The sequence below is a fragment of the Agelaius tricolor genome, unplaced genomic scaffold, assembly GCF_023055355.1.
Source record: "Agelaius tricolor isolate 1412-34295 unplaced genomic scaffold, bAgeTri1.0.p SCAF_3, whole genome shotgun sequence".
In the NCBI taxonomy this organism is placed as follows: domain Eukaryota; kingdom Metazoa; phylum Chordata; class Aves; order Passeriformes; family Icteridae; genus Agelaius; species Agelaius tricolor.
The window spans coordinates 23,263,166-23,289,888 of record NW_027269263.1 but is presented as its reverse complement, the minus strand read 5'-3'; the positions used below and the strand labels follow the sequence as shown (position 1 = coordinate 23,289,888).

General features: G+C 42.2%; 1 protein-coding gene across 1 annotated transcript in view; it reads left to right on the top strand.

The window, feature by feature from the left end:
- Window positions 1-315: 315 nt before the first annotated feature.
- Window positions 316-26,723, top strand: part of UTP20 (UTP20 small subunit processome component) — a 63,771-nt gene continuing 37,363 nt past the window's right edge. Inside the window, exons 1-22 of the mRNA XM_071423181.1 lie at window positions 316-460; window positions 999-1,079; window positions 2,194-2,260; window positions 2,452-2,584; window positions 3,063-3,251; window positions 4,239-4,320; window positions 5,412-5,549; window positions 5,934-6,089; window positions 7,566-7,712; window positions 8,209-8,343; window positions 9,793-9,870; window positions 10,478-10,656; window positions 12,612-12,767; window positions 13,295-13,383; window positions 19,025-19,130; window positions 20,337-20,487; window positions 20,879-20,941; window positions 21,252-21,410; window positions 22,334-22,410; window positions 23,279-23,358; window positions 24,021-24,264; window positions 24,824-25,036. Of these exons, the coding sequence (XP_071279282.1) occupies window positions 416-460; window positions 999-1,079; window positions 2,194-2,260; window positions 2,452-2,584; window positions 3,063-3,251; window positions 4,239-4,320; window positions 5,412-5,549; window positions 5,934-6,089; window positions 7,566-7,712; window positions 8,209-8,343; window positions 9,793-9,870; window positions 10,478-10,656; window positions 12,612-12,767; window positions 13,295-13,383; window positions 19,025-19,130; window positions 20,337-20,487; window positions 20,879-20,941; window positions 21,252-21,410; window positions 22,334-22,410; window positions 23,279-23,358; window positions 24,021-24,264; window positions 24,824-25,036 (2,768 nt within the window). The 5' untranslated portion in view covers window positions 316-415. The remainder of the gene's footprint in view (window positions 461-998; window positions 1,080-2,193; window positions 2,261-2,451; window positions 2,585-3,062; window positions 3,252-4,238; window positions 4,321-5,411; window positions 5,550-5,933; window positions 6,090-7,565; window positions 7,713-8,208; window positions 8,344-9,792; window positions 9,871-10,477; window positions 10,657-12,611; window positions 12,768-13,294; window positions 13,384-19,024; window positions 19,131-20,336; window positions 20,488-20,878; window positions 20,942-21,251; window positions 21,411-22,333; window positions 22,411-23,278; window positions 23,359-24,020; window positions 24,265-24,823; window positions 25,037-26,723) is intronic.

The following is a 26,723-nucleotide window of genomic DNA, read 5'->3' as shown; positions in this document are numbered from 1 at the left end:
ACAAAAATCACTACTAAGATCAGGGAGCTGGGCAGCGGCCGTTCCGGGACGAGCCATCAGGGCTGTGCTGTGGGCTGCGCTCCGCCCCATCATCTTTCGCCATAGCACAAACTGCTCTTCCCTGGGCACCGCTGTGGCCTCCCCCGGGTACCGAGGTGCCTCAGCCCGCCGCCCTACACCACAGCGGCGGAGCTGACCCGCTCTGCCTATAGCGCTGGGGAAGATCCGCTCGGTACCAAGGTGAGACAGGGACAGGACCTCCCCCGGCTCCGGGCACAGCTCTCGTTTGCCATCGCCCGCCCCTTCCGCCGGCGGTCCCGCCCCTGCTCCCGGCAGCCCGTGCCGGCATGGCGGCGTCTGGTGCCTAGGGCCGCACGTGTGGGACCCGCTGTGGGGCTCCGCCGCCGCCGCCACCATGAAGAGCAAGCCCACGGCCCACAAGTCGGGCAACACGCACCGGGTGAGCGCCGGTGTTAGTTCAGTGGTCGTGCCCGGCTGCCGAAGCGGCACCGCGGCAGGAGGCGTGAGGGTCGGCGGCGTGGCGGGCTCTGCTCAGCGCTGCGAGGGTCCCCGGGGCCGAGAGCGGCTGCTGCCCCGTAGCCGGCAGCTCCCACCGCCGGGTCACCGTCCCTGACAGGCAGCAGGCTCACCGCCGCCCTAGCTTAGGAAATAATTCAGTGAAATTAACCAGGGCTGTTTCAGGAAGCCTGAGAGCGGGGCAGTTTGCTGAAATCTGGGTCGATTTCTCTGCATCTCTGTCATCGTGTTGTGCAGACGCGTGGGCTGTGAGCCTCTGTGTGCAGGTTGCGGGGTAGAGGGTCAGTCCTGCTCCTGGGTCTTTTGCCTTCATCTTCCTGTTGGGCTGATATTGAGGGGTATTATCCGGCAGCCCGTCTTTAGGAGTGGGATTTCTGTTTGCAGTGTGTGTATGCTATTGAGAGAGATTTGGAAGGGCTGTGCTCAGAATTGAGCAAGAAATGTGTCCTTTTTTTTTGCAGTTTCTTACCTTTTCGGAGCGCCTAAGCAACATTAATATTGATATTATTCATCGGATTGACAGAACTGGGAGCTATGCTGAGGTGAGAGCAGCAATTGTGATTATTTTCTGAAATAACATCACAAATAGACATACTCCATGAAAGAGTCGCTTAAGAAATTTATTTAGGAGGAAAATAGAAAGAAGCTCCTGCAAGAACTGCTTTTTCTGGAGCCTCATTTCATGCTTTGTTCCCTTTTACTTTTTTACCTGGTCTGCAGTATTGCCAATGAGGGACTTTGTCAGTACCACCCTGATGTCTTCCATGTGGCTGGTGGACCTGTTTCTGAATATGAAGGATGCTGTTGTTTCATTTAGCACAGTCCTAGGACCAGACTTGGAAGACTTGCATGTGCTGAGTAGCTGAGTAGTTGCAATAGAATCTGAAGTTTGAAAATCATAAGCTGAAAAAGACCTCTAAGATTATTGAGTCTGACTGTTAACCTAACACTGTCAAGTTCATCATTAAGCCACATCCCTAAGTTCTACATCTGCACATCTTTTAAATATTTCCAGGGATGATTGTTCAACCACTTCTCTAGGCGTCCTGTTCTAATGCCTTACCACCCTTTCAGTGAAGAAATTTTCCCCAATATCCAGTCTAAACCTCCTCTAGCACAACTTCAGGCCTCTTGTCCTATCACTTTCCTCTTGTCCTATCACTTGTTACCTATGGACACCCATGTACTGGCAACATGTGTATAAAGTAGCAGCATGTGTCTTTATGGATCATAAGGATCATTTCTCTGTGTCATATAAATCATCATTATGATTATAGCACTTTGTGGGTTATTGCCACCTGGCCTTCTGGATTGTTCTGAACTTCCCACTCAATAGCTGAGAGGATGCCAAAAGAAAATCCCAAGGCATTGTGCTGGGTGAACTATGGCTCAGCATCTTAGATTATCAAGGCCAGTCAACGGAAGTATAAAAAGCAGTTGTGTAAACAAGTCCTGTCATCAGAAAATATTTTCAAATGTGTTTTGAATATTGAAAGAAAGGCTTATTTTCAGGGAAACTCCATAGTGCCTGTTGAAATGAGTAATTAAGATTTATTAGAATATTCTTTAAATGTTTAAGGCACTTGATAGTTGTCCTTATTTGAACCTCTCATCTTTACTAGGGTTGGTAGTTATTCTTCATCTTTGTTTTGGCAGGAGGTTGAAACCTACTTTTTCGAAGGACTTCGGAAATGGAAGGAGCTGAACCTCACTCGCCATTTTGGTATGTCATTTATATTCATGTTTCCTCCTTCCCTTAGACTGCTAAAATATGGTTCTCTTCATCCAGAGCCCAGTGGGAGATTCTTGACTGGCTTTTGGACTGGGCTCTGGAGCACTGTTATTCTTTAACACCCTACATGCTTACCAGGGATTGGACTAGTTTTCAGGGCTTCTCTTTTGTTGTTTGAACAGTGCAATTCTATAATGAAGTGGCCAACAAATGCCAGTCCTTCAACCAGCTGGTTTATTACCAAAGTGCTGTTGTGCAGAGCTTGAAGACACATCTGCAAGTCGAAGGCAGTCTTGCTTACCAGCCCCTATTAAAGTAAGTATATGGTCACAAGAAGTAGTCATAACCCTTGATGGTATTACAAGTAAGCATGATTCCTGTTGTAAGTGTTCTTTATCTTTATTGTGCTTGAGGAAATAAGCAATGAGATGCCCAAAGTGGTCATATTTCCCTGGTAGAGCTTTACAGTTCTTCAAGTCTTCAAAAAATACAGTTGTGACAAGGCAAACAAATTAGCTGGAGTGTTACTGAATGTCAGACATTATATTAATGTGCTTTGTTTGACATTAATAATTAGTTTTCTTGTTTACTGTTGTCTGCTTGATTTTTTGAAAATCTTAAGATTCTTGCTATCCGCAGCTGCCTAATAGGTGATATTTTTTTAAAAGTGGCATGTAAAAGTGATGCTGCCTTTCTTTCCAAGGAGACTGTGCTGGACTATGCAATGTTTGACTAGGTTTTGATTAGTTTGTTTTTGAAATGCACTAACACTGGTGTATTTTCTGAAACACAGTCTAGTGGTGCAGCTGGCTCGAGATCTTCAGGCTGACTTCTATCCTCACTTTCCTGACTTCTTCCTGGCCATCACCAAGTTATTGGATACACAGGATACAGAGCTGCTAGAATGGGCTTTTACCTCTCTTTCCTATCTCTACAAGTATTTGTGGAGATTGATGGTGAAAGACATAGACAATATATACAGGTAAAAACCTTATTTAATGTCTGTCTTGATCAGCAGTTACTAGATGCTGTAGTAGAAGTGTAAATGCCACATGAATACATGGTTTAATGCTTCAGTGTATTTTTTAGCATGCTTTCTCAGCTTTTTTCAGAGGAACTGGCCAAGCTCCAAGGAGTTACCAAATGCAGGGACTTCTAGGCTTGGGAAGTTCCTGAGCTACAGGTGCTTGAAGGCTGATTTTTTTATGTGCTTGCTGTGTTTTTAAACCTTTCCTAGGTATCTGCTTTTGGCAGGTGCTGTAGACTGACTGAGCATGTGGCCTGACCCAGTGTGACCACTTGTTCAGTTTGAAATTGCTGATGTAGCTGGGCTCTTACTTTTGACATAGACAGTGGTTCCATGATTTTTCCTCCTAATTTCAGTTTGGAACAGATGGAGCAAAAAACTGGTTACAAATTTCCTCCCCAGCCCAGGCTAAGCTGTCGAACATATTGAAAAATGATCTGCTCAATTTGAGAGAATCTGAGACACCACTCCCTCTGCAGTGAACCTGTGATGAGCCATCTGCCACTGTTACTGATACCAGAAAACTGCAAATATTTGTCAGCCTTGCAAACCGAATCTTTCAAAACTTTTAAGTGTACAGGAGAGCCTGTTGGCTCAACTGGAATACAAATCTGGCATATAAATCAATTTTCGTCTCACTTATTGCTGCTAAATATATATCTTGAAAATCTTGATGCTGCAGTTGAATCTGTGTAGATCTGCAGATTTGAAAGGTATTTCTGATTGTGGCTTAATTTGCTTGGCACTGTCATTTGACCTTCTTTGCAAAACTCCTGTTCTTTATGCAGGGAGAGTGGAAAGGAATATAGATGAGGAAATGTATTAGCACAGGTTCTTAGTGTTTGTAAAAAGTGGTAATGTAAACTGGAAACAATTTTTTAACCAGCTGATGGCAATTCTTGCATTGCCCCTAAGACAATGGGTTGTTTTGTGTCTTTGTAGCCTGTACAGCACCCTGCTGGCTCACCACAAACTCCACATCAGAAACTTTGCTGCTGAAAGTTTTGTCTTTCTAATGAGAAAGGTAAGTCAGATGTTTGTACTTTGATGCTATCTTCATTTTGAGGTGGTTTTTGGATTCAATGTGCAATATTAGGTTTTCTCCAGAGAAGGGTTATCAAAGCCTGAACTGGCATGCAGTGTGTCCTGAGTTGTCATTTTGTTTTTTTGGGGTTTTTTTTTTGTCATACTGAGAATGTCATGCGTTCTATGTCAGTAGTGGCAAATAGAGGCCTTAGCACTCTCTGTTTAGAGACATTAAACTAAATGCCTGGGGTTGGTTTATGTAAAATGACTAGAAATAGTAAGGTTATCCTGCAGAAGGGAGGCTTGAATTTGTATGCGCACATTTTTTTACTGTCTTTTTCACCAATACTTAAAGCCTTTGTAGAACTGAAATTCTTGTGAGTTTTTCCACTCCTGAAGATCACTGTATGTAACATTCCCGGGCAGATCAGCCAAGATCAGGCAGCAGCCTTTCATGGAGTAAGGAAAAGGGAGTGTTAGTATTTGGGTTTTCTTTAGTCAAAATGTACAAAAGCCAGGATTCCTTAGACTGGCTAGCAAGTTTGAGTATCCTCATTTTTGTCCTAAGTTGAGAGACCTTAATAAAACGTGTTCATTTGCTTGGTTGTTTTTGGAAATTTCTGAACTTCAGTCAAATGATCGGAAACTGAGGTGTTTACAGTATTGGACCAGAGGTCCCTGCAGTATTCTCAAGTGTGGTTATAGTTTTGGACAACTGGATTCTGTGTTCAACTGATTCATGTCTCTGTCTCATCAGGACAGGGACTTTTTTGTTTCAGCTGTGACCAATTTAACAGTGCATTTATGCACGTGTTTAAATGTGCATGAGAAGAATGAAACCCATATATTTCAGCTGCAGTGACCTCAGCAGACCTGTGTACATTCTGGGGTTGTGGGAGCTGTAGTGACTGAATAGCTGATCAAATTTCTTCTTTGAATTTCCTTGTGTGGTCACAGAAATAATGAGTTTGAACTGTTGTAGGAAGGCAGAACTAGGAGAGCATGGTGCTGTGGAGCCTTTTGATTGTCTCTGTCCGTCTGGCAGCTCTGAATAGAAGATAATGGTTTTTTTCTCCTTATGTTTTGTAGGTTTCTGATAAAAATGAACTCTTCAATTTAATGCTCCGTGACCTGGGAGAGCACCCTGAAAAGGTGGAAGGTGTAGGACAGCTGCTGTTTGAGATGTGCAAGGGTGTTCGGAACATGTTCCACTCCTGTGCAGAGACGGTAAAGACAAGATTGCTGCTTTAACTGTTACTGTAACAGGCCTTAGGCAGTGCTCACTGAAACCAGAAGTGTTTTCTCCTTCACCTCAGTGGCTCCTTGGTGATAAGCATGTTGGTAATTACATGGTAGGATCTGAAAGCCTTCTAAGAATATTTTTGGAGACAGGAAGGTTGTTTTAAGTAGTTCCTTTTCAGTATTCCTGTATGCTGAAATCACACTTCTTGCTGAGACATTTCAGATTTTAGGTGATAGCCTATTTTTTTCTCAATTCTAGAAAGAATTGAGATCACTGGAATATTTTAGCAATACCTTGCACTAATTGGTTTTAGGATTGCTAGATTTATTTTCTAAGGTAAGAACACTATATACTCTTTTCCTGTGCAGGCTATGAAGTTAATTCTGACGAAGCTGGGGCCTATGACTGAAGAAGAAATTGAGCTACCATGGGTAGCTGTTGGAGAAGCCTTCAAGCAAATGATCAAATCAGCTGCAGTGCATATCCATAAGGAGCATTTTGACATTGTCTTCAAGTGCCTGGAGGTACACTAATTGTTTTTCTCCTTACTGTTATTTTTTTATTCATGAGTGACAGAGAAAAAATTCTGCACTTATTGAGGAAAGTGTTTCTGTTTTACTGGACCAGAAGCTGGGCAATGATGGTTTGTACAGTCTGCCTTTGCATGCACTGCAAAACCCTTGTTGGAATGTAGTGCTTGTTTTATGTTGCTGAACTATTGGTGGTTCAAAACCACTTTATGACAGTAAAAGGGAAGCTTTTTGCCCTTCGCATCTTTTTAAGGCAAAGAGTTAGGTTAAACCTGAAAATCCAAGTTTGAGCCTTGCAGCCAAGTAGTGAAAATCAGAATGTTTTCAGTCTGGGTGTTCCTGTGTTGCTGCTTGGGGGTTACACTCTAGTTTGAAGGAGCACAGCTGAGTGGTGTGGGCTGTGCTGTGTTGGATCAGGGTGATGTAGAATAATCAGCAATGACACAGCCTGGCAGTGTGTTTTGCTTACCTGGCCAATATTTAAAAGTTTGCAAACATGTGGTAGGGGGATTGAAGCCTCTTGCAACTGACAACAGACTGTGTCAGTTGTGCTCCTGAGAGGGATAAAACAGGAAACTGCAGGAAATGGTTCCCATGAGCTTTTTTAAGGTAGTCCTTCCAGCATGGGTAAATAATTCCTATTGGTTCCTTCTTGAGACTACTTTCCTGTGATTAGCCAGTTTCCTAGAAAATCCCATTCTGTTTCTCTGGCCTCACCCAATATGGTAAGCAGTTTTTACCTGATGTCATTAGCTACAGATTTGTTTATCACTGAATGTTTTGTATCTCTGAGGATACAAACCCTTTGTATCTTTGACTCATCATCTGCAGTTGTTACGAAATCTTGGAAATTTGTGACACATTTCCTTTTATTTTTAATGAGGCTTTTTCTTTTACCTTGGAAACTGATGGATGCACAGGGGATATCTTGCTCAGAGGGAAGTATTCATGTAGTCTGTAATAGCTGTCTAAATTGAGTTCAATTTGTTGGATCAAGGGTAGAAGTTTATATCTTCTGTCTCTCTGGACAGAAAGAGACTAATGTAGAATGTAAATTATATAAGTAATCTCTCAGCATCCACATTAGCAAAATGATGCAAAAAGAATTTAGGTAAAAGTACCTAAATTCTGATAATTCCAGTGAAAGCTGGGTGCTTCCAACCCATCGTGGGTGTTGAACCCAATATTTCTCTTTCCTCCTTTGTATGTCAAGTGTCAGCCTTTCTGGGGACCCTTATTTTAGGAGTTCCTTGTGTTTCTGTCCAAGGAGTCTGGGGTGTGTTTTTACCTAAGGGAAATTTCACAGTGTTTCTGCACAGTTTAATTTGTGGAATATGTATGAAAGAGCCAGCAATAGTTTGTTGGGCAGCTGAGATACTGATTCTTCTGAATGTCCTTCAAATAGCAGTAACTGAAAGAGAGTCTGTTCATTTATCTGAAGCATTTAAGTTCCCTATTTTATTTAAACAGGAGTCACTCCTAGATTTGCAGAAGAAAATAACGAAGGTCAACAGCTCTGTGGCTTCAGAGCAGATGGAAAGGATTCTGCAAGCTTATCTGATCTTAGTGGAACATGCAAATGGATCTAAAATCTCACTGCCTGAAGATGTCTGTCAGGTGGGTCAGACTGGCACTTATATGTGTCAGAGAGGTATTGTTTGGATATGGAAGAGGTGTGGTCAGCTGAAGCATTTTTACACATTTCTGATGCATGTCTGGGCTTGGGATTTGAGTGAATGGAGACATTCACATATTTTGAGTATTGCTACCTCTCTGATCCTGTGAGATTTTACCTCTGTATGGTAATGCTAGTGTAGCCCAGCTTTAAATGAGCAATGGGGAAAATGAGCTACTGCTTCTAGTGTCTGTTCCTGCCACTGTGGAGGAAATCCCCCCATATCACTGGTATAGAGCAGTTCTGCCAGATTCACATACATTTGACCCCATTAGGCTAGATTTTGGGCTTTTGGACTTCAGTGGGGCTAGTAGGATTTGTTTCTGTGGGCTGAAGCTTAGAAATCTGTGCCCTCCTGATCCAGGGACTGTCCAGGCCATTCAGACCAGATAATCATTATCTTCATGGACAAATATGAGTTCTCTCTTTTCATTTCAGGTTTTAATGAAAATGTTACAGACACCATATCTCTCATCATCTTGCTGCAAGATGCTGCTGAATGCCATTTCTGCATTCTTGCTGGCAGAAAATGTTTTGTTGCCAGATTCTTTGACCAAGGAAGCTATCCAGAAGGTAACAAGGATTGCTGCTTATACCAGAAATCCCAGTCTTCAAATTCCCTAGAGCAGGGTGATTTCTGGACATTCTATTTCAGGCTACGAAATATGCTGTAATGTTCCCTTCAGTCTTTTGCACAGATAATGAAGAACCTGCCCAATGCCTTAAATGAAGTCTGATGAGGTGTTGGGATTACCTGAGAGTCTTGCACAGTCTGTCAGTATAGCAGTGCCACCATGGCAGACATCATTGCAATGAAATCCAGGCTCTAATTCAAACACCTACAGCCTCTGTAGAGAAAGGAAGGACAACAGTGAAGGAATGCATCCTGCCTGTGATGATAAATGATAATCATCTGATAAAGCAGATCATTGAGTCAAACTTAGCGGAAAAAAAAAATTCATTAAGTTTCCAAGCATTTAATGAGCATGCCTTAGCCTTGTGGACAAGGTTCACACAAGTGCAGTTTTGATTTAGAAAGTACAGGGATAAGCATATTTCAGTACTACCTTTGCTCCTGGAGCATTGACATTATTATCTGCATACATTCCTATCAAATGTAGTGTTGCAAAGATCAACAGGAGATTATACTATGGAGTCTGATTCCTTAGTTTTCATGTTACAGTAAATTATATTTTTGCAATTAACAGTGTGGGCCATAGTTTTTACTGTGTGTGAAAAAATATTTCAAATAAAAATGCCACGCGATTTACAATGGGAAAGCAAGACTTGCAATTGTTTAAAGAAGATCAAATTTCATCAGGTCTTCAGTGTTGACTTGTGCTGAAGTAAGATTGGTTTTGCCTGTGGCATGAGGCCAGTTTTGCTCAGCAGACTTCGTCAAACATTTGAGGATATTTGTATGGGCTTCTGTTAAACTGGAAGGAGGCTTAAAGCTGTCCTTGTGTTCTGAAGGGTCTGGGAAAGAGAGATCTGGGTGTGTCTTTTATCTTGGCATTGAGGAGTACTGATCCTGAGTATCTCAAAGGACTGTTCCTATTTTGGATCATTCAAAAGCACAGAGGTTTGCTCTGCCCATGAGGTAGTGAGCTTTCTGCAACCTGCTATGAAAAAATGCCGAGTTGAAATATGTTTTGGGCCTAAGCTTTTTCCTAACACTTAGTGTGTCTGTGCTGCAGTTCTAGAACTTTCAACTTCTGTTTTCCATATCGCACTGAAGAGATAGCTCAGTTGGCTTTGCACAGAGACAGTAGGATTGAGTAGTGTTTGTCAAAAAGGGTTGTGTCAGTAGGGTTTGTTAAAAAGGACTGTACATTTCTGTACCTAAATTGTCTCTTGGAAACAATGCTGCTCTGTGTGCTGGAATTAGCAAGAGGGCCAGGCAGAGTATCTCAAGAGTTCAAAGAATGCTTGATTTGTATACCAAAAAACATGTCCCATGGGTAGTGAAGAGCTCACTATGAAATGTCTCTCTTTCTGCAACCTTTCACTTGCATCTTTCAGGTATTTGCAAGTAGATTTGAACGGCATTTTCTTTTGGACTTCTCTGAAGCAATGTTCACAATGAAGCAATTTGAGAGGGTAGGTGGAAGTGATTGTGCATTATGTTTATTTTTGTTGCTAAAGGGAACTGGAGATTCCACAGTATACTTACCTGCCTTGAATGCTGAAGGATTGTTGTGTATTGACATGATGTTTATTTAAACTTCTGTTATGATCTGATAAGAAGGAAAGAGGTTACTTGTGCTATTGTGTTCAAGTTGTTAAGGGTTCTCAGAGTTGGAGAAGGTGATAGATACCTGTTCACAAAAAGAAGCTTGTTAAGAGGGTGAGTGTGTTATGGGTGGGAGGAAGAGAATGAGTTCTGGAGAAATTAAGTGGAAATGAAAAATAAGCTGTATAAGTGGTGATCTGGGAGGAATCAAATTAATTAAATGAAATGGGAGGTGAAAGCCAAGTCAAGGATCTGGAGTGTCCTGATAAGACTGGATTTGGTGCAAAGTGAGTTTTTGCATTAAATTACAGTCCCTGCTGGTGTCTAGGGGCACCAGAACTAAGTCCAATGCTTTGCTGGCTTATTTGTGAGCATTTGGATTTCCCTGTGGTTTGTGTCAAGGGTTTTTTTGTGGATTTGATGATGGTTAAAAGACTTTCCAATCTTTGACCCTTTTTTTTTTTGTCTCTTCAGCATTTTCTCCCATGCTTTCTAGAATACATTGAACATTGCTTCTCTGGCACAGATGCAATCACAAAGGATGAGGCCGTGGCAATTCTGGCTAAACTCATTTTGGTGAAAGCAGAGCCTCCTACAATTGGTTCAATGGCATTTGAAAAGTACCCTCTTGTTTTCAGTGAGGCATCTGTCAGGTGAGACTTGTCAAGTTCAGCTGACACTAGATGTGTCTGTGTGGCTCTAGGCCTGAGGGCAGTGCAGAGCACATAAAAGTTGCCCTCCAGTATTTGCTGGAGTTGCATAAAATGGCACACTGCTGGCAGATTTGCAAACCAAGTGATATAGTATGACATCACTTGGCTTTTTGAAATCATATGAGAAGAGATGCTGCTTTGGAAAGGTGGTCACTGATACAAACAGTGTTGTGGTGCACATATGATGGGGATCTGTTACACCATGATGCAAACTGCATCCCTTGGCAGTTAACCTTTGTAGTGAGTGCAGCAATTCAGCTTTTCATAATTGCTAACCTCCTGCCTGTGCCCCAGCTTTTTTCCCTGTATGCATGTGTCTTGTCCAGGAGCTTTCTTGGCAGCAGTACAATAGTCTTGCCATAGAGCCCAGCTGGATATCAAAGGACATGTAATTAATCCAGAAGCAGCACTGTGCTGGCACAGCTTGACTGCTTTTAGTTGCAAACCTAGCTTGGTTGCAATGAAGTGGTTGCTTTCCCTGGAGCCTCTTCAGAAAATTAGGGGTAACCACTGAAGCACAGAATGACCATTGCTAATCTAATGATAGTGATTTTTCTAGTAATTCTAACTCAGCTAATTCAAAACTTTTGACTTTGTATTGCCTTTTATGTAAGGTCTGGTTTTTCCTTTAAGCAATCTACTCTGTGTGGTTTTTTCCTCTTTTTATTTAATAGTAGTGGAAGCACTGAGGTTTCAGGAACAGAAGGTTGAGTCAAAATGATTAAATTTGGTTTTCTTCCCTTGTTTTTTTTTGTTTCTGGATCTCTATTTTTTCAGTGATTTGGAGTACAGAGCTGCAAGGACCTTGGTCCTGCTTGGATTGGCTTTTTGTGCTCTTGCAATGTCAGTGGTGTAAATTACAGTCAGGAGACATCTCAAGAGTTGCATACCCTGTCTCCTACCTAGTTTTTAAATACTCCAATTCTGGAGATTTCTGAGCTGCCTCTGGCAGTCTGGGCCAGTACTTTGGTATCTTTACACTTACACAGGTTGTGTTTTATTTATTTGGGCTTTTTGGCTTTTGTTTTTTTTTTTTTCTTGGGTTGTTAGGGGTTTTTCCCCCAGTCCTCAGTGTATAACTTAAACCTTCTTTACAGCAGTTTAAATCCCTTGCTGCTTATCTTATCTGCTGGAAACATAAAGAGCAGAATATTTCTTACTCTTTGCATCAAGCTTTTACAAATAGCAGGCTTTCATCATCAAACATGTCTAAGATCTTCTTTCTCTGGACCAACAATCCTAATTCCTTGAGGTTTATTTCATAAACGTATTTTCTTATGCCTCTAATAATTCTTATTGTTGCCTTTTTATGAGCTTCTGTATTTCTTGACGAGTGAAGCCTATGCAGCCTTCTGACTGTGATGTTGCAAACACTGGGTGGAATGGAAAGATTGCTGTGCATGAGTGTGAAGGACTCCAGTTCATCTGTTCCAGTATGGTGTCAGCCCTTTCTGCCTGCAAATAGGCTTGTTGGTTTGGGCTCACCTTGTGATTCCATTTAAGTCCCAAAACTTTTACCTCACTGTTCGTTTTCTGTCATTCATCTGTGTCAATGTTATCATGGTATATTAACAACAGTTATAGAGGTGACTCCCAGGTGTTCCTAGAGTCTATATGTCCCAGTTGTGAGGGTGTCCAACTGAGAACCAGTGTCTTTCTAGAAATATTATTTGACCTTGAAATAAAGAGCTGATATTTCTTGGGGGCCATGTTTTATGCTCTTCAGCATGACTAGATGATGTTTTGTGCAGTAGAAGGTACTAAGAAGAAAAAAATCTGTGTTATGCAAGTCCTTTTTGCTAGAAGTAGACAACGTAATTTTGAATATCATAGGAGCAAAAAAAAATCTCTGATATACAGTGGTGAATTATTAAAAAATTTGGGTTTATTTTTAGCTCTAATACAAGGCAACAAACAAGTAAAAGACAAGGAGAAAACACAGGAGTATCAGTGTTGGATCATGTACTGTCTTTAATGCATTTACCGAAGGAGGAAGACATCACTGACCTTTCACAGTCTTGGGTTGCCTTGGTTGTACTACCACATATTAGGTAAGGGATATTCTAAGGTACTGTTGTCATGTATTTCTGTAGTACTGTCTACTTTCTTACTGCCTATTTGCTCTCTTTCTGTAAGAAATCACTTTACTAAGGAAAGGACTATAAGTGCTAGTGCTAGGCTCAGGAAACTGGGGTTAGAAGACAAAAACAAGTGCTGTATGGAAATACCATGAGTCAACAGTAAAGACTGGAATAGAATATCAGCTTCTTGATTGCCTACTCACTAAATATGGTGCTTTAGTGTATAGAGATGTTCTTGACACATTTCAGTTTGTGTGTTTTAAGCACTATCCTCTCTCAACAGTATTTTTTCAGTAATTATTGAAGGACTAGTTAGAAAGAAGATGCAGTGAGTGCTACAGCTTAAATTGTGAGTCAGAAATAGCAAAAACATTTTGCTGCTGGTTTCAAACTTGGAATGAGCTACCTGTAATTTAATAAAGATAAACAGGATTGAAAATTTTATACGTAGGTGTCAGTGTAACAGAAATAAAAGTCTTCCGATTTATTTTGAACAGACCAATGAACAAAGACCACATTCTGCCTCATGTGACGAATTTTATAGACTCTCTCTTCACAGCCATTGACAAAGGAAGCCTCTGCAAAGGTCAGTTACAGTTACTTCCTGTTTATTTGCTTTTTGTTGATATATAAAAAAATAAAAGCAGTTTTTCTGATCTTACAAAGCATGAAAATGAATAGTGGTAGCATTGTATCCAAAATTACCAGCTTGACTTAAACTAGAAGAGCAAAGCTTGGGAGGAAACTACCTCCAGGAAAACAGAGGAACATTTGCTGTTCCTAATAATGATGGGGTGACAGATGTCCTGCATAGTGGAAGACAGAGGTGATTGGGAAGAAAAAGAAGAAAGTGAGGAAAAAAAAGAGGAAGGAAACCTATCTAAATCAAATCCAGGCTGAAAAGAAGAGACTGACTCATAAGCTCCAATTCAAACCTATAGTGCAAAGTTTAGGGTGTTAGCATCTGTCAGTGAATAGCTACTCATCAATGACAGCTATAAACTCCAATTAAATATCATTGTCTCAAACCCTTTGAGCTCTGTGTTGGGTGCCAAAGAAGACCCTTGTGGTTTAACCCCAGCTGGCAACTAAGCCCCACCCAGCTGCTCACCTGCTCATACTTGCCCAGTGGGATGGGGCAGAGAATCAGAGTAGTAAAAGTGGGAAAGTTTGTGGACTGAGATGAAGGCAGCTTAATAGGTAAAGCAAAAGCTGTACACAGAAGCAAAGCAAAACAAGAAATTCATTTACCACTTCCCATGGGTGGGCAAGAAACTTCCAGGAAAGCAGCATTATGCCATGCATAATAGTGACTTGGGAAGACAAACACCATCACTCTGAACATTCCCACTTTATCTGCTGAGCATGACCATATGTTTTCAAATATCCTTTTGGTCAGTTGGGGTCAGCTGTCCTGGATGTGTTCCTTCCCAGCTCCTTGTGCACTCCCAGCCCACTCACTAGTGGGCTGGTGGGAAAAGCAGAAAAGGCCTTGATGCTTTTGTGAGTGCTGCACACTGATAACAAAAACATTCCTGTGTTGTCAACACTATTTTCAGCACAGATCCAAGCCAGAGCCTCATACCAGCTGCTATGCAGAAACTCAGCTCTATCCCAGCCAAAACCAGCACATTCCCTGCCTGTTATTCAATGCCATTTATGTCATACTCAGGTATCACACTATCCAATGCAGCCTCATTATCCACCTCTTCCCCTCCCATCCTTTGATATATCATTCCCTTAGTCTGTGGACCACCCCTGTAAAATGTTCACAGAATTATCTGCTGAGTTCATTTTATCCACAAATCTGGGTTCCATCTGTTATGGTGGTCACTCAGGACAGGAGAGTTGGTGTCTTGTGTGGAATTGTTTGCCACCAGAGTCAGCTCATGTTAATTCACTGCTGCACTTACACTGCTTCTTGTAAAGCTTGTCCTCCATTGGTTTGGGTGGTTCCTGCTATAGTAGTTCCTACAACATGTGCCTTAAACCTACCACATACAAATGAAATGGGTTACAACCATTTAAAGTTGTATCTGTTATAATCTCCACCCCAGTCCCTTTGGGCCAGGCCACAGGGCTTAACATTGCAATGAACTCTTCTCCTTGCCCCTGCTTGGGTTTGAATTTACCCACAGTCTTGTGAGGGGAGTACCTGCTCCAAGTGGAGTCTTACATACAAGTCCCAGTTTCTCCTGGGGTTTACCTGCTGTGGTGTAGGCTTCCCCATCACCACAGGTGTTTTGGGGTGCATCCGTTCCAAGGTAGCCTTATCCATGGGCCACAGTGCCTTCAGAGATGTACCTGCTCCAAATGTGGCCTTACCCATGGCTGCTCTCCCTCAGGAATGTACCTGCTGTCATGAACTTGTCTGTGGCCACACACTTTGAGGTGCTCCAGCATGACCTCATGCATACCTGGGGAGGACTCACAGTGTACCTGCTGCAGCATGTACTTACCCACAGGCACAGATGCTTCAGGTGTACTTTCTCCAGCCTGGATTTACCCTTGGGTCACAATTCCTTCAGAGGTACACCTGCTACAGCATAGACATAACTAAAGCCATAGTTGCTTTGAGATGTATCTACTCTGTCATGGACTTAACCACAGCCATAGATGCTTTGGGATATCCTGCTCCTGTGTGGACTTGTCCATAGGTCACAATCTGATTGACTCAAGTTCACAGTGGAGTTCCAGCCTGGCTGGTACAGCAGGACAAAAAGAGCAGCACTGCCCTGGCCACCTGCCCACCTGGGTGCATTGCCATGGCTGTTACCAAAATGTTCCCAGGTACAGCAGAGAAGGATGCTAAGCAGTACAGCACTACAGCTGTGAAAGCAAAAAGCAGTCACTAATGATCAGTGGCTGATAAAATACAGTAAGACAAGCAAGCCTTATGGCAGGCACAGAAGCTTGCCAATTAATATTAATAGCTAAACAGCAATAACAGCTTTCAATCAGGGTTCAGCCTGCACATTGCAACCTTGCACTGCTCAGGCTCTGTGTGTGCCAGAGGCACACTGCTGTTTCTTCTAACCTTGCAAGCCACATGTTGGGTACCAGAAAGAAGTGTTGTATTTTAACCTCAGCCAGCAACTAAGCCTCACACAGCTGCTTGCTTACTCAGCAGGGATGAGGGGAGAGCATCAGAACGGTAAAAAGGGAGAAAACTCAAGGGTTGAGATACAGATAGTTTAACAGATAAAGCAAAAGCCATGCATGCAAGTGAAGCAGAATAAGAAATTCATTCACCATTTCCCAAAGGCAGGCACGTGTTCAGCTATCCCAGGAAAGCAGGGCTCCATCACTCATAACAGTTACATGGGAAGACAAATGGCATGCCTTCTTCTTGCCCCTGTTTTAAATGCTGAGCATGGTGCTGTATGATAGGGGATATCTCTTTGATCAGTGGGGTCAGCTGTCCCAGCTGTGTTCCACTGGTGGAGTTAGTTTTCATCACAGTGGCTGGTATGGGGCTGTGTTCTGGATTTGTGCTGAATACAGGGTTGATGATACAGAGGTGTTTTCGTTACTACTGAGCCTACTGCTGCTGCCAAGGCCTTTTCTGCTTTTCATGGTGCCGTGCTGCCAAGGAGGCTAAGGGTACATGGCAGGCTGGGAGGAGGCACAGTCAGAACAGCTGACCAAAGGGGGATATTCCAGACCTTATCACTTCATGCTCAGTATATAAATTGTGGGGAAGGAGGAGGAAGGGAGGGGATGTTTGAAGTGATGGCATTTGTCTTCCCAAGTCATCCCTACATGTGATGGGGCCCTGCTCTCCTGGAGATGGATGAACACCTGCCTCCCCATGGGAAGCAGGTTCTTGTTCTGGTTTGCTTGTGTTCATGGCTTTTTTGCTTTATCTCAACCCACAAGTTTTCTGGCTTTTACCCTTCTGATTCTCTCCCTGATGCTGCTGGTGGGGGAGTGGGCAAGTGGCTGTAGGGGCTTTGGTGGCTGGCTGGAGTTAAATGACAACACCCCTCCCAATGCCTTGTGTACCTCCAGCCTCCCCACTGGTGGAGTGGGGTGAGGAGCAGGAAAGGAGCAGGAAAGCCCTTGTGTGAGTGCTATTCTTTGGTAACAGAAACATCCTTCTGTTATCAACAGTTTCCAGCACAAATCCAAAACAGAGCTACATACTAGCTGCTATGAAGAAAATTGCCTCTATCCCAGCCAAAACCACTACACCATCTCTGACCCAAGAGGCACCACCAATTCTAAATGCTGCATCTTTTCTCCAGGAAGAGTTGGTTACTGGTTGTCTTCCCTCTCTCGCCAGAAAAAAAAAAATTAACTGAGCCTGCATAGAGCAGGGCAGTTACTCAGAGATCTAGAAAGTATTTGACCTTGTGACAAGCTAAAAACAACTTTCTGAATGCTTCACGTTGAGTATTCATTGTTCCTTTGTTTGTAAGAGCTGTCTGTCATTTTCCATTTATAATACCTTTGTTACTATTCCTAAATGTATCCACCAATCAGCTCTATTGCTTTTTCTTCTTTAAAGAAGCTTTGTCAAGCATTTAGGTCTTTCTTTTATCATATTTGCAGGTTTTTCATGCTGTCATGATTGTTTTATTGGTAATGTACTTAGCCTAAAAAAGGAGTATCTAGAATTTCTTTTCTTGGGTCTCATCTTTGCTGGCAGTAGTAGCAGCACTGCTCAGGCTCTGTGTGCATGCCAGAGGCACATTGCTATTTCTTCCTTTGTTGATAAGGGAAAAGAAAGTAAATGCATCCTCAGTCCTGTACTCATGCCTCCTATTGTCCCATATTACACTTATTTGCTTGGTTTTCTTCACCCTTCCCCCAAACTAGAGTTCCTGGATACTTTTCTCATCCCCTGGCATTCTTTCCACCTCCATGATTCCTGCAATTCCTTCACCTTCTACTAGGACTCCAGTCTTCTCTCACTGCCGCTGCAAGGCTCCCTGTGCTCTATTTGACCTTCCTGCCCTCTTAGCCCTGAGGCAAAGTGCAAGTTTCAGAACTGGGTATTTCTGGTGTTCTGGTTGCTGTGGAGTGCAAGGAAACGGGCTTGAAAACTGGGTCAGAGCAACAGCAAGGTATCTCTGGCAGCTCTTCAGGGCCAGTATGGAAGTGCTTCCCTTATTGATCACACAGGAGTGTCTGTAGTGAGGTGGAAGCTGCTATCTTTGTCCAGCATGGGCCTACTGCTACCAAAGGGCATGCAGATTGCACCTTGGGAACTGTCCTTACACTATGCAGATAGATGCAGAAAGTTTCCTCCTGTCATTACTTGATGTTTCTTCTCTCTTTGAGGAGCTCCTTGTGGAGGTTAATGGTTAGCAGGATCTGGGAAATCACATACCTGGGGAATTATGCAACTTAGAATAGAGGAATGTTTGCAGAGGAATAAATAGGATATGAATGCTCACTTCCCTTTCTTTTCCATTGGCAGCATGTAAGAGAGCTAAATCTTTTAAAAACTTTCTTTAATTTGCCTGGTTTAGGAACAATATTTCTTTAACCTGGAAAGAGATGAAGGAGGGGAATTACTCTTTTTCTCTTTTTTTTTTTTTTTTTTTTTTTTTTAAAGCAACATATTTGCTAATTTAGAAGTGTGATGGGAAAGGAATTGCCCTTTCTTGCCTGGCAGGGCATTGGCTATCTTGTGCTTCTGGGAAACCCTCCATCTCGAAAGGAGTCTGAGAGGTTTAGAAAGGAGACAGAATTCAGCAAATCCACCTGCCATTCATTAATATATACTCAGTCTTTAGGTACATGGGACAGCTTTAAAGATCTTACACAGTAGTGCATTGCCAAAGTTCCAGTTTTATAGGCACCTGTGTAGTGGTGGCATCAGTATGTATTTTTGCTTTGTTTTTGCTGCATTCACATCAATTTGGCAGCATTTCTTCCTTTTGAGCAGAGTGCTGTCTGTGACTCCTGCCACAGTGCTTAGCTCCAGATCCCTGCTTTCTGCACATGTGGGTGTGATGGAAACATGCAAACTGGGAGCTGTCACAGTTTTCAGTGCTGGCTTGCTGCAGGAGGCACTTACTTTGATAGCCAGGGAAGCACTTCTTTTATGTGTTATGGTTGTGTGTTATGGTTAGAAAATACACATGCCAGTTCTGGGCTCCATATGCTACCTTATTTCTCTGACTCCAGCCGTACCAGGATGGGAATGCACCATACAAGCACAAGTCACTGAGAGCTGAGTAAATTTACAAGATGTTCTTGTTCTTTCTCTGCTCCAGGAAACCTGTTTGTGGCCTGCCAAGCTGTAAGTACTCTCCTTAGTTTGGTGGAATCTGCTGAAGTACTCCATTTGTTACCTGTGGAGCGTGTCAAGAGCTTGGTGACGTAAGTAAACTCTGCCTGTTCTGTGGTGCTTCATGGTTTTCCTTGGAAGGGCAAAAATTTGCCTTTGCCTTTACATAAGAGCTGGTTAAATGCTTCTTTGTGTGCTGTCCATTCTGTTATGCTGGTGCATTGCTGGTGCATTGCTTCAGTATTGTGGTTATGTAATGGAGCAAAGTTGTAGGCTCTTTCTTTGGAGAGCTAGGTAGATGTAGTTCCTGTTCAATGACATTTTCTCTGCAAACTGATGCTTTCTTAGCTGCAGGGTAGTGTGTCAAGTAAGTTGGTTCTAGTTTTATGTTGGAGTGCTACCCTGGTTCTGGTTTTGCTTTGGAATGCTGCACCTAGTAATTCTGTGTTACATTATAATGACAAAAGAGACAGGAACAGCACTTTCTGAGCTGTGTCAAAAGCCTGAGTTTGCTCCTGGTGTTGGGATTCCACCATGCCCTTGCATACCCATGTTTGTGCTTGCTCCACAATGGGAGGAGATTTTGTGTACTCCATTTTATTTATTTTCACTCTATTTAACTTATAATTAGCACAGAAAACTCTCTGGCTGGAGGGACAGGGAGAGAGCTGAATGCTCTCTCTGGCATCTGCAAGTCTTTAGTGGCTTGAGCTTCAAAACATCCTGTTCATTTAGGAAGTTATGGTGCTCATGTCTGGGGCATGATGGACATAAAACAACTTGCCCAGATCAGACAGGAATTATTGGCAATGAGCTTTAGTCTAATGTTTTCCTGTCAGCTCTGTGCAGGGGATGTGAAACCTGCTTGGAGCAAGGGATGTAAGGGAGCAGAAGGAGGTTTCTCTGTGAGCAGACAGGATTCCTGGGGTCTCACCTAAACCTAGATTATTTCTCTTCTGTTGAAGTTGATCACTGACTGAGCACCTGGGCAGTACCAGAAGCCCTGGTGTGACCTATGCAGATTTATTTTCTGCAGCTGTGTGTCCAGCATGCAAGCCTCAGCTTGACAAGCCTGATTGACACAAAGGAGGGATCTCATGCCTCTTGGGCTGTCATGGGTTTTGCAGCTACAAGTCATTGTGCTGGTGAAGTCTAATTTCACTGGCCTGCTGCTGCAAGCAGAGTCTGAAATCATGGAATTTTCCCTTAATGTTGTAGTTATCCCTACTGCCTTGTTTTTTAATACCAGTGTTGTTGCAGTGCTTTCTGTATGCTAATAAAATCTTCTGTTGTTTTAGCACTTTCCCTTCAGACCCCTCTGCATTGCTGTTGGCTGATCTCTATTACACGAGGCTGGCATTATGTGGCTGCCAGGAGCCCCTTTCCCAAAGGAACCTAATGGACTTGTTTGAGAAGTTGCATCCTAATATTTCCACTGGTGTTTCCAAGGTAATCTGCTGTTTTGAGCACATGCAAAGTAATTTGTATTTTAACAATCAAACATAAGTAAACTTAGTTAAATGATAAAGTCTGGAAGGAGAGGCATGATGAGACTGTAAAGCCATTACTTCCATAGTGTCTGCTGAGACCTGTGTCAATGGGGCATGAGTTAACAGAGGTTAACTGTTAGCCCTGTCAGCCTTGCCTCTTCCCTAGAGCTAAATCAGGGCAGGAGCATAATGCATTCACTTCTAATTGCTTTCTAGACTTCAGGAATTCATCTGTTTCTCAGCACCAAGGTGAACCTAGTGAAATCAGTGTGCTGTACCAGACATTAATCTCTCTGGAGGTGTGTATTTGTCAATTCATATTGCCTGACATATGCTTCTCCTTGGAATAGGTCCGGCTGTTGACGGTTCGAATTCTAAACCATTTTGATAATCCACCTTCTGCACAGATTGAGGTAGGGCTAAAGCTTTTCATTTAACATTTCAAAGCTATCTGTGTTTTGTGTGAAGTGTTGTTCACTTAGCAGAAACAAAATGTATCTGGTAGAGGTGGTCCTCTGCTTTTGTCCTTTCACATTCCAGTCTTATTTCTTAGTCCCCCACCTCCTGGTGTTCTCAGATGTGTTCCTAAATGGTGGAAACCAGAGCAAGTCCTTTGACTTTGTTCTTTTGTCCAGAATGGCTGTGAGTCTGTATAGTTTTTTTGAAGTACTTTTCAATGAGATAAAGGTACTCTAATAGAATTCATGTCACTTGTTTGTTCAGGGTGATGGCACAGGGGAATTCCAGCCATTATTTTCCATATTGCTCCAAGCAGAACTTGTGCCAGCAACAGTGAATGATTACAGAGAAAAACTTCTCCATTTGAGGAAACTAAGATGTGACATAGTGCAGCCTGCAATACCAAGTGGATCTTTGCAGGAGGTAAGGATTTATTGTCAAAAAGCAGTTGTCACATTCCTTTATTCCAAGAGAATGTTCTTATTTCATCACATGGATTGCAGAGTGTTTAATGAGAGTGCATCAAAAAAGTCAATTAACTCTCAGATTATGTTTTAGAAAACTTACTTGTTAGTAGGGATCCCAGATCCCATTGTCCTCAGGAGTACTGTGTTAAGTAGTAAAACAGTGGTATCCAGATAAATGGCCCACAGTCAGATTAATCTGCGTTTGAAGTCATGGAAAGGAAGGCAAATGATTCCAGGGAGAAATGAGATGTGAGCAAATTTAAACTCATGACCTTGCCATGTCCTCAGTGTGGTTGAACATTGGTAGGACTCTCACTGGCTATTGGTGACCTCACTTCTGGATCTTGCTTCAGCAGGAATTTTTTTATGCCTCTAATTGTTGAATGTCCTCTGCTGCTGAGCTAAAGGGGCCCTCACATCCATGAGGAAGGATTGTAGGTCACTCCTCCATGTAGCTCAGTGAGGAGATCATGCCATTAGGCCTAGTGCAGTGAGTACTCCTCTGGGCAAACTTTCATCTGTCTGAGGTCCCTCATTTTGCTGTGGCAGCACTGAAGTTGGTGAGAGAGACAGTCCAGATCATCTGTCCTGAACTGGTTTTTCCATATTCATATTATTTTGGTATAGTTATGAGATCTCAGTGTAGCTTACAGTAAATGGGTTCTAGATTTCCACATGAAGCTATGAAGAAATAAATGGGTTCTAGATATTCCACATGAAGAAATTATTATGTATGTGACATCCTTCATCTCTTGTAGCAGTCCTGAAAACATCTTAGACCAAAGTTTCCCCTTTGAGAGAAAGAAAGGTTAGAGGAGCTTGGTTGGTCTTTAACTAGTGTTTCTGCATCTCACAAGATGGTGTTGTGTGTCGTTCTAGGTGCCTCTTCGGTATTTACTAGGAATGCTTTATATTAACTTCAGCCCTCTCTGGGATCCTGTAACTGAACTTATAACGTGAGTATATGCAGTTGGATGCTGCAGTCTGTAGTTGTGTCACAGGACATTCCTTTCATTCTTCTGTGAACTGAAGCTGAGGTAAAAAATGTCCAGTTTGGAGAGATTTGTGCAAGAGAACCTTCATGTGAGATCTTCTGAAATTAATTTGATCTCTCAAATCTCAGCCTGTGTAGACTCTTCAGTTTACTTCCTGATTTTTTTACTTCAAAGGGAACTTGCAACAAATACAGTCAAATAACATCAGAGTTTCAACAAGAGTTTTTAGTCAGAGGTAGCAGGATTTGATTTATGTTTCACAAATGTTTAAAGGAACAAGAAATCTCTCTGTTTCCTCATCTGCTAACTTTTCTGTCCTTACTGGAAAACCTCTAAATCGTACTAAAGAGTAGGGAAGTCTTAGCATGGTGAAAAAATAAGTGACTTCTTTCAGCATGACTTCATCTTCTTTTTTCCTCCCTTTGTTGTATGATTAAAAAGGATGGGATTTTCCTCTTCAAACCAGTGAATTAATTAAAGAAAAAAATTAAACCAGCTCTTCAAAAGATATGTCCATGGTAATTCTTCCTTTGATTCTATATGATTTGCTGTACAGAAGTCAGTAGAAAGCTTGAGAATATTTTTACTCAATTTTGAGTTCATTTGAAGTCATGGGATACAACCAGATTATTTTAATAACAGTTGACATTTGGGATCCATGAGAAAAGGCAAGGAAGTGCTACAGCTGCATTGTGCAGATGTCCTGTCTCTGGACAGCCACATTAAAGCAGTGATCAAAGCCTTTGATTGTGGTAGTTGATAACTAGCTGAGTGACGCTTGCCTTTTCTTATCTTCCTTCTAATTTCATGCTGTATTCTGCTTTGTTAGTTCTCATGCAAAGGAAATGGAGAATAAACAGTTCTGGAAGGTCCTGTATGAACATTTGGAGAGGGCTGCTAGCTATGCTGGTAAGTCACCTATCCTAAGCATGGTTATCATAGCAACCCAGGTAAATGGTGAATTATATGCCTGTTTTTCAAGTTCCCCAAATTTATGTATGATGGGGGAATTCAGAACCAGTACTTCTGTCATGTCCAGGGCAGGAGTAGAGAGGCTTGTGAGGAAGCTGTGTCTCCTGTCCTAAACACCAAACAGTAGCTGGAAAAGGCCACCTGCATTACAGGAGGGAGTTGCAGGTTGTTGGAAACCCTGCAGCAGTTTCATCTCTGCTTAAGGCTGGCACTGCTCAGACTGATCAGGAGCAGTGACAAAACCTGTGTAATGGTGCAGACCATCTTCCTGCTCCGTGGAATTTCTGCACACAGTGTGTGCTCTTGAGGTTTACCTATGGGCATATGCAATCTAATATTTCAATACAGAGTCACAAGTGTGCAGCCATTTGTGAACTTCTCTGTTACTCAGGGGAACTGAGCCCAGTTGAGAAGTGCCAGGGTTGCAAGGCATCCTAGAACACTTTCTAAGCAATGTGTGTCTTTCAGGTCAGTGTTAAATACAGTTGTGTCTAAACAGGAGCATGTCACCAAATGTATTACTTTTGTAATGGGGGATGGATTCCTTGCTATTGGTGATTATGAAGTAACCTGAAAAGATTTTCTTATCTCTTCTGTAGAAATGGAGCTGCAAGATGAATTAGATGAACAGGAGGAGAGCATTGCTGAAACAGAAAGTGAGAAGATGCCAGAAGGAGAGGTGGGGACTGTCTTTCTGGAGCAGCTGAGGAGTAGAACAGATTGCAGTGAACGGCTGGACCACACAAATTACAGGTTCCTACTTTGGAAAGCACTGGATAAGTTTCCGGACAGAGTGGAGCCACGGTCGAGGGAACTTTCCCCACTTCTTTTGAGATTCATTCGGTAAGTAAGATTTATTTTTCAGTTGAGTCAACACATTGCTTTCAATGTATTGCTGAGCTTTAAGAGTGGCTATCCCATTAGAGACTTTATTTCTTGAATGCATGGCTGATGACATGTCTGTTTCCAGTAGAGGTAACCTTTTAATTGAAGTGTGGATTCTGTTAGAAATGAAGCAGGCTGAAATGAAACTTACAGTAGTAGGTCTCTGCTACTCATTCATTGACTTGACATTGTCACTCTCGTTACTCAGTTACAGAGTGATTTCAGTGGAAATGAAGTTCCTCTTTAATGAAAACACACTTTAGTTTGGAATCACAGAATACCAAAGTGTTTTCCCCCAGGATGGGGAAAATACTGATTTTGTTAGAGGCTGATTCAAATTTCTGCCCCTGGAGGGAAAGCAATGGTGTGCTTGCATATGTGTGCACATATCAGACAGTATGATGGACATAATAAGATGTTACAGTAAGAATGGTGAGGTTTTTAGTTGATGTTGTTGCCCTAAAACCTTGAGAAATGTTATGCTTCTAATTCCTTCCTTCTTTTTTTTTAAACACAGAAATGAGTACTACCCAGCAGATTCCTTAGTGGCTCCATCTCAGGATCTCAGAAGGAAAATTAGTGGTACCATAGCAGAAAAACAAATAGTCGCTGAAGAGGTGAATGATGTTGCTATGGAGGAGGAGGAGGAGGAGGAGGAAGAAGAAAAGGAAGAAGGGGAACCAATTAGTATAGGAGTACCGAAAAAGAAAACAAGAAGAGCTGCTGCTAAGTAAGTATTTTTAGTTTTCCCTTTTGCTAGTGCTCTCATGGAAAGGCAGATTCAGCAGCTCACATTGAGATACAAGCTGTGGTTTTGTATATATTATTTTTTCTTCTTTTGCTAGTGCTTCATCATTTCTCAGTGGATTACAAGTCAGAGATTCTGCCTGTACAGTACTAAAACACATTGCCCAGGTTTTATCATTATCGCATTACCTGCTGACCTGTCTGTGGTGTGTTTTACTTTGGGCAAAAAATGTGTAGTATTCTGAAGTTTCCAGAGACTCTTGTACCTGGTTTCCCTGGCTTCTCTGTGCATATCTGTTAGTCTTTGAAAACTGTGGGCATTGCCAAACACTTCAAAAAATTAGATTATTTGTTTAGGTATAGAATATTTGGATTCTGTTATAGAATATTGGTATAAAATATTGGGATATTTAGGTATAGAATATTGGGATTCTGCCATTTCCTGCCCATTATAAATCTTGTCTTTGTAGGGACCAAGGTTTTTATTTGGTAGACTGAAGCTGCATGTTGCTGAGTGTCATTGTTGCAGTGCTGAATGCTTGGAGAAAGTTGCTCTTTGTATGAATTCTCCCCAGTGATGACCTCTGTCTAATATCCCTTACAAATACAGCACAAAGAGTTATATTCTGACACTTCTTTTGCAAAGGATCACCCTTGTAATGACAGAGAACTTCAAAATGTCACCTTATATGTTGGAACAAGACAAGTATACAAGTATTTGATATGTGACCTAAAGTGTCATTTAATCCCAGGTGTCCTATGGGTGTTTCATTTTTTTTCCTGGAGTCTGGCTTGTATCTGCAAGTTATCAGCAATTAAAATACAGTGACAGTCCAAGATATTTTTTTGTTTTCCCAGCCTCCATCTCAGAACATCTGTGCAGTGAAGTGGAAACATTAGCACCCGGTAGCTGTAACAAAGGCATGAAAGATTTACCGGGGGTGTGTTAATGAGTTGTGGAGTGACCTCCCTTCCCAGGTCAGGCCTGTGCCAGGGAGGACTCCCTTGTGGGGCTGCACCCTGTGTCCTGGGAAGCATGGCTGAAGCAGGGAGCACCTGCTCCAGGCTCCCTGTGAGGTTCCTGGAAGGCATCCTACTCATCCGTTGTCTATGCCCAGCCATGGAAGAGGGTGGCCCATCTCAAGTGTGTGGAGGTTTCACTGTAAATTAGCAGCTGAATGGGGACAGCTTCTACCAGTCCCACAGCACACTTGGTAGAGGAGATCTCATTTATCCTGGTCTTCTCTGTCCCTTTCTGTCGCAGACATCTTTCATGAAAAATCCTTTCTTAGGATTTTTCCTTGTGAGAAGCTGCAGTTTCAGCAACCAAAAGTAAACAATGGTTATCTGCTGCTGTGGAATGCAACAGGTAGGCCCGTGATTGGTCTCCTGTGGGTGTTTGGATTTCCTGACCACTCATGGCAGAGCTGGCTCTTGCTCTCTGTCTGAGACACAGATCTTTGTTATTCATTCTTTTCTATTCTTAGCTTAGCTAGCTTCTGAAGAAACCTTTTCCTTTCTATTTCTTTTTAGTATAGTCTTAATGTAACATATATTATAAAATAATAAATCAAGCCTTCTGATCATGGAGTCAACATTCTCGTCTCTTGTTCATCCTGAAAACCCTTGTGACCACGGTCACACCTTTCCATGAGGAGGACGTGGGGCAG